Genomic DNA, 17,266 nt, shown 5'->3' with positions numbered 1-17,266 from the left:
GGGATGCCTTGGCAAAGGCGATGGACAACCATAAGCAGCGGGGACTTAAACCTTACAGTGAGGTAAATTATTTGTAATTTTTGTTTTATTAATTTCTATGTCATATTAAAGTTAATTTAAATATTTCTTGCAATTTATATATTTTGTTAATATTTCTTGTATTTCCAATATTAATATGAATGTTTGTTGCAATATTTAAATTTTGTTTTCATTTCTAATAAATTGTTAAGGTTTCTTGTATTTCCATTATTATTTTTTTATACATGTTGAATTGCACAATAATTTTAAAGTTTCTTGCATTCCTATTTTTTTTTATAGACTATACAAACACAAATGTTTTTTGGTGCTACTGGGCAAGGAAAAAAAAGCTTCAACCATACCCATTGTTGGGAGGTGGTGAAGAATTGTAAGAAATTCCAAATTATTCCAACGGGTCCGACGGTAGTCTTGGAGCACGAGAGCCGCCTACTCTGAGACACCGGCATGCGGATTCACCTATGGATTCACTGATGAGTCAAGACTCACCTATCGAAAAGGAGCCGGGCCTATTGGGAAGAAGGGCGTGTCGAAAGGCGAAGAGAGGGAGTAATTGCTACCAAGTCATCATCTAAATTTTTGGAGGAACTTTCAAGGATGCAAGCCATGAAATTGAAATGGATATGAAACAACAAGAGCGCGATAGGGCAATTGATGTAGAATATGCAAAAGAAAGGAGTATGTACGCCAACAAAAGGAGTATGCCTCCAGAAAGGGAGCATATGCACGGCAAGCAGAAAGATTGAAAATAAGGATCGGGAAACAATGGCCATGGATACCCATATGTCTCCTCTGACACAAAACAATATGAAGCTAGAACGGGAAGGGATGTTATGAGAGATTTAAGACTTTTCGTGATTTATGGACCTAGCAACACGGATTGGTTAAATGATCAAAACAATTAAGTTAGTTTGCTTGCCTTTCATTTCATTGTACCATTAAATTAGTTTATTGAACAAATGGGGTTGCATTCTATATCTTGCTCGAAAATGAACATCAGAGTCTACGTAGATTGTGGGATAAAATAATCTTCCGAGAAGATTTCTTACCCCAGAATGTCTATGTCTGTCCACATTCGATGCCCGGCCTTCGTGAACCAACGACGGCTCTGGTTTTCTTCCTCCATCAAAGCAGCACACCAAGTTGCTCATCTAGTTCTCTCTGCGCGCTTCTTTTGCTTTGCTTTTTTTCACGCATTCTTGCTGCTTTACGCATTCATCCAAAACATCTTCCATGTCCTGACATTGAGAATGGAGAATGAAATCTAAAACTGAGAATGAAATCTAAAATATGAGAAATGACAGATGCGCAAGGATATGGTGGAGGTATGAGTCTGAGCCTGGTTTTATAGAAAAATTTAGACAGATAGAGATACACTTGGCACAAATTTTAGTAGGATGAAAATCTTATTCTGAAATTTGAAATCTCAAATGAAATTGGAATTGGTAATTTATCCGAATTTGATTTCGAATGTATTCAAATTCAAATTTTGAATTTATCTCAAATTTGAATTTTGAAATGTATCTCAAATTGAAATTTATCTCAAATTTATCTCAAATTAAACCAAAATCTTATCTATATGAATAGATTGACACGTGAGGAACCCAAAATCTTGATCCAAAATATTATCCAAATTAATTGTTTAAATAAACAAAGTTGTGAAAAAAACAAAAAATGAATGATTTGCCATGGCAAGGGGTAATAATCACTGAAACACACATTTGCTTAGGTGCACATTATTACCGAAAACCCGACCGGCAATCGAGAACCGGACCGGCTTGGCGTTGGTCCGCTTTTATTCAAATTATTGAAATCGTAGGAAAACCTCACGACCCGACAAGGTGAACTGCTTTGAACAGTATTAATTTTTTTAAACCGGCAACCCGAACCGACCGATTTCATTAAATTGCCTAAAATTTAGACAAATGCCATGATGGGAACGATACTTCAAGCTAATATATAAAGCCCAAATACCAACTGGGCGATGTGCCTTCTTGTGTAATGTGTGTATAATTGTATTATGTACAACCTAAACATTTTTTTAAAGTTAGGTTCACCGCCATCTCTCCTTTTCTTTTTCTTTCCCACCCCAAATGACATCCCTTCTTTCTTCTGCTCTTCCATCTTTTTCTTCTTTCTCTTCCTCCGACACTGATTCTTCTTGATTTTTTTTTTTGGATAAATAAGCTGATTTTCTTCTTGATTTTTTTTTGGATAAATAGCTGCATTTTCTTCTTCTTCTTTCCCTCTTCTCTCCATCTTCTTCTTCTTTTCTTCTTCTTCCTCCCCATACCCTCAACTACAGAAGTGGTCCTTAATCCTCACAGCCAACCCCTTGCCATCGATATGGATGCTCGAACCAAACTAAACCGAGACCGACTTTCTCAGCGTGACATTGTGTAGCTCGGCCTTGCATCCCGGCACGGCGGCGTGCTCCAAATATAGGTGCGCTGATGACCTCCGGCTCTGGCGGCAACTCCTCCAAGACACCGGTTATCGAACCGTGATGCCCTTACATTTGTTGGAGCTAGGAGCAAGCCACTATTCCGAATATACTGCCTCTAGGCTCACTGCTGCAAGGCTCCAGGTGGAAATGTTTAGTGGAGATACACCTTGTGGTGTATTTCTGTGTCTGGAATAACCATGCGTGGTTAATGTGGTTCCGCATTTGTATCAACCCTTTTTGGATAGTTTATGCTCTTGTGGCTGATAATCTTGGTGCCTAAGTTATGAATACACTTACTCCAAAAAAGAATTTTTTTAATTTTTAATTTATCATTAGCCTACTTGTTACATGTTAAACAGAAACAAAATTATAGTTGATATACCAACATCACCGACATCATTAATTGTTTTTTTGGGGGGTCAAAATACAAAGAGGCAGCAGCACCTATATGAGGATGGTTGTGATAGGACCCGCACTGAATTTCTCCTTGAAATTCATGAAGAACCATGTTGCCAGTTCAACATCTGGCTGATGTCGGGCCCACTTTACTAAAAAGCCCTTTAGCCCTAATTTGAACTGATAAACAATTCGATTTCTACCGAAATTTTGGCAAAGTCTCTTGTAATTGGAACATTTCCCAATTTACAGCACCTGCAAACAAGAGCTAGAACAAACCCAACTTCTAGTATGCACAAGGTAAAGGCACACACAACAATTAAAACTATTTAAATGGGCCTTAGGCTCTCTACCCAAACCTAAAAACGAGCAGCTAAGAGTAACAAAAGATTTAGTTTTCAACCCGAGAAAAATAAAAGGTAGAGAGTGATAGTAGCACACTCCTACGGAGCAGACGATGATGCCTTGATGTGGTCGTCTCGACCTCGGATGCCTAGAACCTAGGGGGTGCAAAACAAAAAACGTGAGTGGATGAAAACAAAGCGTTAAACCTAATTTATATTCAACATAAATAACCTCCTCTGTTTTAGAAAATAATGCCCAAAACACCATGCAATAGATTTCTTTGATAAACGTGCGGAAATATCATCCAATACTATAAAATATTTCAGTTCAGTAAAATTTCATATCATAACATACAATAAGGAAAACCATTTAATTAATACTTATCAAATTCTTGGAAAACAATGTAAACTTGTTAATTTAATCCTCATTGTAAAACCGTAAATTCAACACCACCAAAGTAAACCCGTTAATATAAAATATAATCATCAAAACCTAAAATCATTTTTCTCGCAACTATACCCTTGCAAAAATACAATATACAAATGGTAACCAACTTCAAATCCGAGCATACCGTCGTGCTCGGGACAACGTGAGTAGTATTTTAGAACATAATGGGCTGCCACAATGGGTCCCACGTTCCGTCACCTACCATCGGTAGAGGTAGGTGTCTTGAGAAAATTCCTGGCAATGAAAATTCTCAAAACTCTAGTCAAGCCTTATACCAACACGATCAGACTAACAAGGGGAATGTTTTTTTCACAGACCTCAGCCAAAAAGTGATCCTAACCATAAACATAAACAGATAAAATATGAAGAGTAGATGAAGTTTCATACCTCGATCGACTAAAATGGTGGTCGGAGTCGCCAAAAAAAGGTTCTAAGCCGCCAACACTTATAGTGGGTCTAGCTGCCAATCCTTGGGTTTTCAAGCTGGGAAATCGCCTGGGTTAGGTAGAGGACGTCGATACGAAACTTTTGGGACCAATCTCGCTTAAAATGGCCATCAGACAATGACAAAATCACAGGTCAAAGTTCACATAGCGGAGAGAGAGAAGAGAGACAAGTCACGAGGAAGAGAGAGAAATTGATGTGCAAAAACTAACCCTGTGTATTTAAATTTTGACTTCTCCAAAATTACGATTGTGCTTCTACACTTTCATAGATTATAACTTCTTCGTTTCAAATCAGAATTGGGCCTGCTGCTAGTCTACGAACTCATATCGACGAGCTCCACGTAACAGTGTTACTCAATTCTCCAAATTCATTCCAAAACGAAAAGTAACTAAAGGGTCTCTACCCCTAAGGGCAAAAATGTAATTTCACAATTTAAATAATTAAATAAACTACTTAATTGGGTCGGGGTGTTACAGGCTATGCAGCAAAAGACGAGAAAGAAGCCTAGAAGCTTCATAATTTCAATCGACAGTTTATCTCCTTGAAAACCCAAAAATAGCTGATTAAGCCTATATGTTTTACAATAATAATAAAAATTATTAAAGTGGGATTGGGCTTCAAGTGGGCTTGGTTTAACTTCCAATAGCCTCCCTTAAACCAAACTCATCATGGCTCTCGATCCCCATCATCTTCTTCAACTTCACAAACAAATCTGCCTTGAGACCCTTTGTAAATATTTGTGCAATTTGTTCTCCAATTGGACAATATTGAACTTCAACCACCTTGTCATTCACCAGATCACAGATGTAGTCGAATTTCACATGTATATGTTTAGTCATCCCATGAAAAATAGGATTCTTTGCCAGTGCAATTGCTGAATTATTGTCATAATAAATTGTTGTGGGGCTTTTCTGTTCATGATGGAGAACACCAAGTAATTGGCGCAACCATATTGCCTGAGTAGCACAATTTGTGGCTGCATTATACTTTGCTTCAGTAGATAGAAGGGCCATCGCTTGTTGTTTCTTTGATGACCAAGAAATCACTCCAGAACCAATATGAAATGCATAGCCTGAAATACTTTTTGCCATTTCAACATCATCACCCCAATCACTATCTGCATAACCAACAAGTTCAACCTGACAATTAATTGGATAAAAGATACCATCACCTTGAGTACCTTTGACATACCTCAAAATTCTTTTTGTTGCCAGCATATGTGATTGTCTCGGAGCTTCCATAAATCTACTAAAAGCCTAACACCAAATGTGATATTAGGCCTAGTAGCAGTCAAATAATGTAAGCTACCAACCAACTACTTGAAAAGTGTTGGATTAACCAACTTTCTAGCTCCATCTTTCTGCAGCTTCAGTCTTTCTTGAACTGGAGTCAAGATTGGCTTGCATGACTCCATTTTAAAATGCTTGAGGATGTCACCGACATACTTTGTGAAATAAAAGTCCCCTGCTAAGTTTGTTTCACCTCAATACTAAGAATACATCAACCCCATGTCAGTCATCTCAAATTGAAATGTTAAAGCCTCCCTGAATTCTGCAATCAATCTCATGTTGTTGCATGTAATTATCAAGTCATCAACATGCAGACAAATAATAACAACATCACCATGATGATTATGTTTGGCATACAAAGTATGTTCATAGGGGCATCTTTCAAACTTATGCTCCATGAAGTAGGAATCAATTTTGGTGTACCATGCTCTTGAAGCTTGTTAAAGGCCATACAAAAGCCTTTTTCAGCTTATATACTTTGTCAGTTTGCCCTTTTTTTTTTTTTTTTTCACATAACCTGCTGGCTGCTCAAGGTAAACTTCCTCATCCAATATTCCATTTAAAGACACATATTTAACATTCATTCGGAATATCTTCCAAGAATTATGGGTATTAAGAGAAATAATCATTTTAAAAGTATCAAGCCTAGCAACCGGAGCAAAAACCTCAAAATAATCAATACCTAGTTTTTGCTTGTAGCCTTTAGGTACTAATCTCACCTTAAAGCCTAACAACAGGACCAAAATCTTTTTAGTGAGATGGAAAAAATGGTTGAAATTTTTTGGATGCTTTCTCACCGTTATTGTTGTTTGTACTATATGCTGCACAAATTCAAACCCCCAAATGCAATTAGAGATCGAGAGTTCCAAATTTAGATTCCAGTTGAGAGTCGTTTTAATACTTCTCACTCCAAAACGGATTTTTTGCATTAACTACCAATTAACTGAAAGGCTTAATCATTTTAGAAAATTAATGTTGGCCTTTGTTTTTATTTTTGTATAATTTGTATCTGGTGATTTGGCTTTTGTAAGTTTTAAGGTCATAACATCTGAGAATTGGACCTTCTAGTTGGAGGTATACAAGCAAGCTTTTAGCGTGTGTTTATCTACATTGCTTGGCTCTGATATATCGAGTTTTTCCTCCTACACATGCGACGTGGCCCCTTTACAAAAAGACACTGTTTTTTCCCAACTCTTTTAAACTCTTTTGTAACAACTCGATCTTGAATTATTTCTTAATTATTATTTTATTCAAGGAAAGGACTAGAATACCGCCAGAATATTTTATTCGGTTTTAAGTTGACTTTTTGACCATGGAGGAATTTGGAAATTTCGATTGATTGCGTAGAGCGACAAAATGAGTCTGTAGATACATAGTAGGCTCAAATCGGTGTTATAACGAAGAAACTACAATCAAAATACGTTGAGGGGCAAAATGGTGATTTGGTCGATTTTAAAATCTCTCTCTCTCTCTCTCTCTCTCTCTCTCTCCTCTCACCCACCGGCCACGTTTGGCCGATGTCTAGGGCCCGCCATGCCGGGTCGTCGGGAAAATGACCAGCGCCACCGGACGAACTCGTCTGGCGGAGCCCTTTGCCACGCCCGTCATGAGTCGGAGAAGACCGGTTCTTCGCAAACATTCACGCTATTTCCGGCAGCTCGGACGGAATCCGTCGATCCAAGTATGGATTTCTAGCTATTTTTCGTGCTCTAGCTAATGGTTGGGTACGGATTGAGTAATTTCTAGTTTGACAGATTGATTTTCGAGTTAGGGCTTGGTTGGTTTTGGGATCGCAATTCCGGTCACTTCCGGCCAGTTTTTGGGGTAGGTCCAAGAACAAAAGTGGCTCCAAATCATGTTATGAACCTAGGGGAGGAAGTTGGGCTTACGATTGCAGAGTTTTTCGGTCATCGAAATTGATCAAGCCACCCACGTGCTACCAACGCATGTGGCGGAGCGTGGGCAGTAGAATGGGGACCACATTCAGTTCTAGAATGATCCCTTGGTCCTCACGAGAGCGTAAGATTTTGCGGATCTTAATTCGGATAACGTTTGAACCCTGAACGGATCTCTCCTAGTGTGTAATTTTTGGGTTTAGCATGTTTGAGCCGTTGGATCGTAGTCATTTTCAGATATATTGATCTAGATAGTGCCAAGATCGTATAAGATTCGATGGATTGTAAAATGGAGTCCCGGACACTCCAGAAACGCCAACCCGATGGCTAGGTTTATAATAAACGAGTCCTGACCAGAATGAATTATCTAAATCAGGTTACGGGTTGAATAAATAGTTATTTATAGGTTGCGGCCCGAATAGAAGCGATATCTCTGAGGTCTGCGAGGATAGCGGCTCAGCCTGTGAGGATAGATAGTTAGTTATAGGATGCAGCCCAGATAGAAGCGGTATCTCCTAGGTTTGCGAGGATTGCAGCTCGGCCTGCGAGGATAGATAGTTATAGGTTGCGGCCCGGATAGAAGCGGTATCTCTGAGGCTTGCGAGGATTGCGGCCCGGCCTGCAAGGAAGGAATTGACAGTATTAATGAAGTTGATGAATCAGGATTAGAGATACACTTAGGTGGAGAGAATTTCAGTGCCTAGATATTCTTAAATTGAAATAAGGAAGTTCAGTGTATGACGTACTTATAAGAAAGAACTACGTCTAGCTTGATCCTTCAGAAGGGTACGTAGACAGCCTAAGGTTACAAGGTGTAGCCACGAATTGGAGTCAAATTTGAGATAAACTGTATTTGTTTAGAAGGGCAAATAGGTCTTTTGTGCCCAGCATCCGCCAGGTGTCGGACACACACATGGTTCGGCTGAATTCCAAAGTGAAATTTGGGTCGGGTCCTTTCACTTTTAACCCAAGCCCTTTTAACTGCTCTTCTCTTAGAGAGACCTCTTCTTTTGACAACTTAACTCTAATAACCAGTGACATAAACCTCCGACCATCGACCACGTAAATCTCCGATCATCGACAATGTAAATTTTAGGCGAACTTCTCTCATTGTTTGATTAATTCTTCTAGGATGGTTAGTTCAACAACATTGTTTCCGTTTCTTAATTTTGGAATTTTAGTTTTCATAATTCCTATACATGGCAGATTCTTCATATTTAGGGGTTGTTTTTCTTGACTGCTTCCGATGAGTAGGTTTCTTATGTTTATATGGTTTATCAAAGTAGTATACTTGTAATGAAATTATGTTGATAAATATATAAAAACATCTATTTGATTTGTAATACAATCTTCTCTTTTCTCCTTGTAAGCTAACCAGATTTTAATTTGGGTGAAATAAATGGTTATAAGTTGCAGCTAACTTGTTTGAAGAAATGTCTAAACCAAGTTGTGATTTTGTTTGTTTGTTTTGTTTTTGTGGTTTCTATTTTCTTATATGATTTTAATTTCTAAATATGATCCAGTGGTTACTCCTGTGGTGGGTTTGAAAACCATATTCCGAAACTTATCATAAACTTTCCCTTAATCCACAAATCCATTTTCCAAATCTTTTCTCAATTTCTCAAAAAAATCAGTTCTTACATGGGTAGCCAAAATCCCTTCTTAAGCATAAAGTTCATAAAGATCCAAAAATATTCACAAACCTCAATATTAAATTAAAGTCCGATAATCTCATAGCATAATCTTGTAAACCCGTCAAGACCCCAAAGTAATTCAAATAATAATCAACACTTTTTTACATATAATTTCCATAAAATACTATAGTCCACAATTGAAGCAATAGACTTGCATAAAAAAAAACCCAATATCACTCAATCATATACTTTATTAATAATCAAAATAATAATAATAAATAATGTTAAATAATAACCCTGAGAGATCCCATAACTTCCAATATTGCATATCCTTCAAATAATAACCCAAGAATACCATAAAATACTAAAATATAATCTCATAATCCAAACATAATCAAAATACTTCACCTAACAGTCAACCCTTGTTTACAAGATCGTTCTAATACTTCTCAAAGGATGAAACTATCTCGGACCGAGGGATCAAATTTCCCATATTGGTCAACGGGGCCCACAGGGCCCACGAACTTCGATTTCGGATCCGAAAGTTCCTATAGATTTAGCCAAGTCTACTAAACACGTTCTGCAAGTTTGGTCTCGATCGAGGGGTCGGATCGCTCACGATCGGACGGTCGTCATTTAATATAATCTTTGAATCATTGAATCGAAGTATTCGAGACTCCGATTCATGATCCGCGAATTCCTACACGATCCTAGGGATGCCCAGATCAACATATATAAAAATGGAGTCGATCCAACGGTCCGAACGTATCGAACCCGAATAACGCCTAATATGCAATATCCGATAAATAACCAAACAATAATCAAATTCACATATGAGCATAATCTTGTGCTCGGGACAACATGAGGAACATTTTAGGACCCAAAGGCCCACCACAAAGTGGCCCACCCTCCACCGCACGCGCCGACAGTGCGTGGGTACCTATAGTAATTCCGGCGATTGGAAAATCTACAAACAGCTGGTCAAGACCTATAGCTACATGATCAAAATAATGAGCGAAGCAATTTTTGTTCTTAGACCATGGCCAAAGAGTGACCGGAACTTGCCGAAGTCACGAGTTGAAAACCGGCCAAACTTTAAGCGATAATTTCAGTTTCAAAATGCATAAATTGATCCTAAACAACTCAACCATCAACTAGAACACATTGAAATGATGAAAAAGCATACATAGATCGAAGAAATTGGTGGCCGGAAACGCCAAAACGAGCTCTGGGAAGTTTGGATCAAAACTGCCTAATTTTTGCTTTTTCCGACGATCACAAGCAACGTTTCCGTCGGAGGTGGGGTGGGGTGGGGTAGGAAGAGGAGGTTGAGCTGGTTCTTTTGGTACCAGCCCGTCAAGTTTGGTGGCGGAGGTGGCAGTAGTGATGAAAAATCCAATTGGTGCTGTTTTGGGAGAGAGAGAGAGAGAGAGAGAGAGAGAGAGAGAGAGAGAAGAAATTCTAGGTTTTAAAAAACTGACTTGAAATATTTACAGTTATGCTACTAGGCTTCCGTAGATCATAACTTCTTCATTATAACTTCAATTTGAGCCCACTACGTGTTTACGGACTTATCTCAACGTGCTTTACGCAACGGTATAACTAAAATTCCCAAATTCTTTCCCGAACAAAAAGTCAACTTTTAACCCATTAAAAAATTCTAGAGTAAAATTGTCTTTTATTTGAATAATTTAATAATTAAATAATAATTTGGGATCGGGTTGTTACAATTTGCACCATTGTTGGGGTTAACCATCATAAGCATACAATTATTTTTGGTGCAGCTTTGTTGTACGATGAAACTGCAACATCTTTTAAGTGGTTATTTGAGATTTTCCTTTCAGCGATGTTTGGAAAGCAACCAAAGACGATTCTAACAGATCAATCTGCTGCAATGGCTAGTGCAATCTTAGATGTATTTCCAGAATCTTCTCACCGACTTTGTGTTTGGCATATTTATCAGAATGCTGCCAAGAATTTAAGTCATGTTTTCCATGGATCAAAAGAATTTGCTCATGATTTTAGCATATGTGTATATGATCATTAGGATGTAAATGAGTGGTTATTGGCATGGAATCATATGCTTGACAAGTATAGCCTCAAGGGGAACAAGTGGTTGAAAGAAACATTTGAATTGCGTGAAAAATGAGCCCTTGTGTATGGCAGAAATACTTTCACGGCTGATATGAAAAGCACATAGCGTAGTGAATGTATGAACAATGTCTTAAAAAAATATTTGAAGCCAAAGCATAATCTTTTGCCTTTTTTTAACATTATGAGAGGATTTTGGTAGACTGTAGATATGAAGAACTAGTTGCTGATTTCAAGATGCTGCAAAGTGCAAACAACACTTGTACTATTACTAAGTATAGAGATGTTGCGGCACGGAGTTGAGGTTTATACTCTGGAAGTATTTAAACTCTTTCAGGCAGAATATAAGAGAATTCTTGATTATAACATATATAACGTTGGTAAATCGGAGATGACAACCGAGTATAAAGTGTCTTATATTGGTAAATCTCAAAAGCACTTGGTTAAGTTTTGAAGCTTCAACAGAAAAAGTCAATTGTAGTTGCGTGAAGTTCACGTTTGTTGGGATTTTATGTGTTCATGCAATCAAAGTGCTTGATAAGAACAATGTGAAAAGGATTCCATCCCAATACATATTGAATCGGTGGAGGGTGGATTTGGGATTCATGACAACCCCAAAGAGTCTATGGGAAAGTGTTACAACCATTTATGTCGCAATTTTCGTGAGATTGCATCCTTTGCAGCAGAGCATGAGAAACTAACAGAATATGTTGATCAAGGCTCCATTGAGATGCTCAAAGGTTTAGAGGAAATAAAGACAAATCTTTTTGGTGGAAATCAACATGTTGACAGAGTGGTTGAGAGAACTAATTCTGCTACACCAATTGTAACTGGAGTTAAAAGAAAGGCTACAGTTGGACGCCCATGCAATCGATTGAAGGACCCCCTTGAACGAAAAAGACAGAAAACATCAACAAAAGCTTCTGCAAGACGACAAATAACAATGCAGGTAACTCCATACATACTGACACTGTGAATCTATATGTGCGTAGTTTACTGTCAAAAACCTGTTTGTAGGAAACTGATTTCACAAGTGGAGGTTCACAAGTGCAACAGATTGTTGGACATGAGGTTCAAGCATTTCCTCTTCAAGGAAATTATCTTTTCAGTTTCAGTTTGCATATAAATAATTAATTTAAACTTCTATTTTTCTTTATGCCTCTAATAGGAACCTTGTATGGAAAATGGAACCTACATGCCATTTTCAACACAGGAAAACTCTAATATGATGACAAGTTGGCAAGACAAAATTTCTTTCACCCAAGTACTTCATGTAGGTATATTCATGATGTTACTATTTCTATGCTAAATTTACCTTATTAACTTGAAGCTTGGATACTTTGTAGGAACAAGTACATATTGATGCTTTTTCACAAGACCAAGAATTGGGAAGTTGAGCAAGATCTTTTTGCTGGATATTTTTTGGGTAGTGCAGCTATGAAATATTTAACAGATGAAGATTGCACAAGTTTTTTGTCGGGTTGTGCAACATATCAAAGGAGATAATACTTGTACATTTTGTGCAGCACATGAGAATTGGGTTAATAGGGATTGCACATTTTGTTTTTTGATTGTGCAACATCATTGACTTTGAAGGATAGAAGTTGTATATGTACTATTGTTGCTTAATGGGTGACAACGAAATGGCTTAATGAAAAGCTTTTTTTTTTTCTTCTCTCGGAACAGGTTGGATGCAACCTATGCAACCAATTTACTTTAACAAAAGATATGAAAACCAGTTAGCTTGCAAGGAGAGGAGAAAATTATATAAAAACTTAAATACCTTTTATTTATTTATCAACATAAGATTATTATAAGCAAGGGTCTGGGAGTTTAAAGTAGTTGGAGTTTGCTGTTGAGGAGGCTTGAGTTAAGCTAAAACCAGCCATGGCTCCTGATGTATCAGGAGCCAAGCAATGTCCTGTGTTTATTTGATTTCAGCTGTTGATATGTCAATGAACTGGGAGCTTAGCTGAATTTGGGCCTAATTATAACCTGCTCCACAAACAAAGCTCACCTACTCCACCAAACAAGACAGAAGAGGCGTTAAAGCGAAGAACGTCGACAAAATTATAAACAAGCTTTTCAAAGATCAAATCTAAGAGCTCAGGTTGGAGGTCAGACCACTTATTTGATGCTCTTGAAGTACTAGCAATGCTCCTCCTCCTCCTTTTGGTGCAATGGTGGAGCAGTGGAGCTCCTTTCTCAGCCATTACTGTTGTTGGGACTATATATATGCTGCACAAAATTAAAACCCTATATAATTTAGGAGATTGAGAGTTTCAAAAAGTGTTGCGCTCTGCATGTATTTATTTGTTTTGTTTAGATGAACTCCTATTTGGATTATGACAGAGCTTCCCTAGGATTCAACTGATAGTCGTTTTAGTAATTTCCCACTTAAAATCGGATTCTTGCATTAACTAAAAGGCTTAATGATTTTTTTGGCGAAACAAAAGCTTTAATTGGATTATTCCCTTCCATTACGAAGTGCTCTCTAAAATCAGTAGTAGAAGAAGCACATGGGGTGGCACCACATGCCAGTGGAAAAGTGGGCCAAAACCTCTCCCCCTCCCCCAAGTGCACCCATTCGAAGCCTTTATCGGGCATTCCTGAGGAATGCCTACACAATGGCCCCAAAAAAAAAACAGTAGTAGAAGAAAATCTTTTATTTGGTCAAAGAAGACAATCACATATAAGCGAACAAGATGACATAGACTGGCGCTTGTATTCAATTTCATAGCCTTTAACTCTCAATAGTTCAATCTGCATTTGATGAACAGTTGAGACAAAGTGCTCAACATATTTATAAGCACAAACAAAAACAGTTGAGACTGAGAGACTAACATTAGTACCAGGGACTAGGCACAATCCAAACGGGTGGTGAACTCCAATATTTATTGCTCACAGGCGCTCGAGTTGGATAATATGTCTCAACAACTTTAGTTTCTAAGTTGTATACTCCTCCCACATGAATTTCATGAAAATTATCACCACAACTCTCATTCAGCTTAAGCACATGATCCAAATCTGTGAAGTAAATAGAGTTTTCTTTCAATCTTGGCAATTCTTTGGTGGATAATGAGAATGACATTGCAGATTGATTTCTGGCCAAAAATAAAGCACAATCACGCAAAGATTCCACCTTCTCCAACGTTTTGGCAGCAATATTTAACTTGTAGACAAAAAATTTCACTGCTCCTCTGGTATCATTCCCTAACCGTTCCTTCCCCACAAGCAAAAGCTCACCCATTGACTCCACCAACCATTCATCAACCGCCATGCTATTGACATTCCCATCGATGGAAGGTCGAAAATTCATGATCTTCGTGGGATAATTATTATTATCATGGGTGCCCCTGAAGTCCCAAACTTGAATTGTGTGGACGATGGACAGTGTAAATAAATGACCATTGTGGAATACCATATCGGCACAGGTACTCCCATGTGATAAGTTATTCCAAGCAGAAGCGTTGTCTCCTCCTCTGCCATGCTGATAGAATGCTAACCCTGTCCTTTCAAAGAAGCGACTATGAATTACCACAACTACAAAGTTGTTGTTGCGGGAGGGGTCCGAGGAAAGCACAACTTTATCAGTTCTAGTCAGTTTTGGGGCCAAGAGAAGCGTCAAGCGTTCTCTGGAAATTGGATTGAAAAGATGAACGATTTCTTCATATTCGTTGTAGGTTTTCTTTTCTGTGTACACCTCCTTAATCGCCAGCCACCCATATGATGAACCCAAACAGGAAACACCATCGCCATGAAACGTTTTCTCCCGATTCCAGTCCATCTTGTAAACCTTATTCTCTGCAAGGCTGAAGAAGCACCTGCTCTCAATAGGAGGGAACTTGGGCATGGGGGCCATGAGCCATGGATATTGAGGCAAGGGGGCAGAGGTATACGATCTTGCAGCAGCGCAGTTCCAGGAAGAACAGACGGCTTTAAACCGAATGATGTCGAGGACATTTGAAGCGAGCTTTTTCAAGATCAACTCAAACAGTTCAGGAAGGAGCTCATCAGCCCACCTATTTCTATTTGGTGGTGTTGTTTTTCTTTGGGTGGTGCAAGCCATTGCCATTGATGATATTCGGATTTGATTACAGAGTTCCCAAGTATTGTTTTTACATGTATTTATATGCGGTGATGTGATGTAAACCCTAATGAATTATTTCCTTTTTTGGTTTCCCAGAACCCTAATGAATTATTTCCTTCCTTCCCACGACGAGTCCCATAAAAAAGCCGGACTTACTTATTAATTGGGCTTTTCGCGAGATTGGGCATGCGGCCTTGTTGCCTGTTAATAATTTGGTTTGGGCTTGCAGGTAATTCGAGGACCAAAGTATTTTTCACAGATAGTTTTCTGCTGAGATGGAAAAAATGGTAGAACATGAAACAGTGGATATGCTTTCTCAGCCATTATAATTTATTGTTGTTCGGACAATATGCTGCAGAAATTCAAATCCCCCAACTGCAATTAGAGGTTGAGAGTTGCAAAAAGTTTAGTGCTTTACATGTATATATTTGGGTATAAACTCCTATTTGGATTAGGATAGAGCGGTAGTCTAGTTTTCCTGTTGAGAGTTGTTTTAATAACTTCCCACTCCAAAATGGATTTCTGTATTGACCAATTTACTAAAAGGCTTAATAATTTTAGAAAATTAATCTCAACTCAAGTCAATTATAATTTTTATCTGGCTGGGCATAGGTCATAATTTCTTCCACAAACAAAGCTCACCCATTGACTCCACCAAACAAGACAAAACAATCGTTATAAAAGATTGAAAATTCATGGTATAATAATACAAGAATTCCAGACAGTCCCAGTGTTAATCAGTACAGTGCCCATTGTGGATTAACGGGAGTTGGATTCTTTGTATTAATCAATTTTAAATCCTCAAATATTAATTCATACATTTTGTTATCTAATTCTTTAACCACACTCCATATCCACCTCCTAAAATAAAGAGTCCTCTAGGAGCTCCTAAATCTGAGGAAAGAGAAATGACTTGGGACATTTTGGAAAAAGCAAAAGAGAGAGAAAAATTTTAAAAGAATCAAAAATGGACAAAAATGCCCTTATTTATTTTTAGATTTCCTAAGGAATCCAATACATTTGCATGTCTTTGATTTGAAAGTTGAGTGGTTTTTGTCTTTTTGAAAAAGCTTTGGCTTTTTCCAAAGTGAAATTTTTATGTCTAAAACCTAAAAAACCTAAATGACTTCTAGTGGCTCCCTATAATTTAATGCTGCTTTATTTAATGAGTATTTCAAACCTTTATTTAATGCTAACTATTTTTTATTTTATTTTATAATAGAGATTGACCAATTAAAAAAGAGTTAAAACATTTAAGACTCTCCAAATTAGGGAGTATGGTAGGAGTTGAAATTTTTTAGAGAGCTCCTAAAATAGTTTTCTTATATTCTTAGTCAAATTTTAGCTAAGAAATAGAGAGCATCATTGTAGATGCTCTAAGTATAGTAGTTCACTATCTGAAGCTGAAGGGCTTGAGCCCACAGCTTAACTTCCCAAACTTCCTTAAAAAAAAATCACTATTTTAAGTATGGGAACTATATGACCATTTGGTATCATTTCCCAAGACATAGAACATACGGTAAAAGTTTTTAGAACATAAGCATATTAACATAAGAGTACGTAGCCATAGGTATATGAGTATACAATTGTTGAACACAAAAAATTACATGACAAGGAAAGGGGCTCAGGATAAAAGCCCAAGACGTTAAGGTTGATCTTTAAGGCTGCTGATTGTTTCTTCTAGAAATTAAAAAGGAGATAAGGTCAGTTTTCAGAAGAAATATAAAATAAAACAAATAAAAAATTAGAAAAATTAGGTATTAGACATCATTAACTTTACTAATTAGTATGTGAAACATTGAGTATTTTGGTTTGGGTTTTAATACCTAGGAAAGAATTGCTATTTTAAATTAGGTCAAAGAGGAGGCCCAAATTCGTTGGGCCAGCTTAAAAATAAAAACTGAAAAGACAATTCTACCCTTCGGCTTAAACCTAACAAACTAAATGACTCTTTTACCCCTGGCTGTTTAAACTATGCGCGATTTGGTCTTGGTTTCTCTTTCGTTTTCCTTCGGCATTGAGGTTTTGGAGCTCTTGTTCTCGTTCTGCCATTAGAGCTTCAATTTGCTGGTAGGTTTGCGTTCATTTTTCTTCTTTTTTCTTTTTTTCTACGCTTTCGTTCAATTTGCATGCGGAATGAGGGTCAGTTT

The 17,266-nt window shown here is 37.7% G+C and overlaps 1 protein-coding gene and 1 pseudogene across 1 annotated transcript; one reads left to right on the top strand and one right to left on the bottom strand.

Annotated features, from left to right (window-relative positions):
• Positions 1-10,646: 10,646 nt before the first annotated feature.
• On the top strand, positions 10,647-12,002 carry LOC148919877 (protein FAR1-RELATED SEQUENCE 5-like; annotated as a pseudogene).
• Positions 12,003-13,663: 1,661 nt separating this feature from the next.
• LOC103322123 (putative F-box protein At4g17565) lies at positions 13,664-15,140 on the bottom strand. Its single transcript, XM_089046755.1, has one exon. It carries the CDS (start codon positions 15,099-15,101, stop codon positions 13,872-13,874), a length of 1,230 nt encoding a protein of 409 aa, XP_088902881.1. The 5' UTR covers positions 15,102-15,140; the 3' UTR covers positions 13,664-13,871.
• Positions 15,141-17,266: the final 2,126 nt, after the last annotated feature.

The sequence above is a fragment of the Prunus mume genome, linkage group LG2, assembly GCF_029339155.1.
Source record: "Prunus mume cultivar Tortuosa linkage group LG2, ASM2933915v1, whole genome shotgun sequence".
Lineage (NCBI taxonomy): Eukaryota > Viridiplantae > Streptophyta > Magnoliopsida > Rosales > Rosaceae > Prunus > Prunus mume.
The sequence above is the reverse complement of the archived record's forward strand: the minus strand, read 5'-3'. Positions and strand labels throughout refer to the sequence as shown.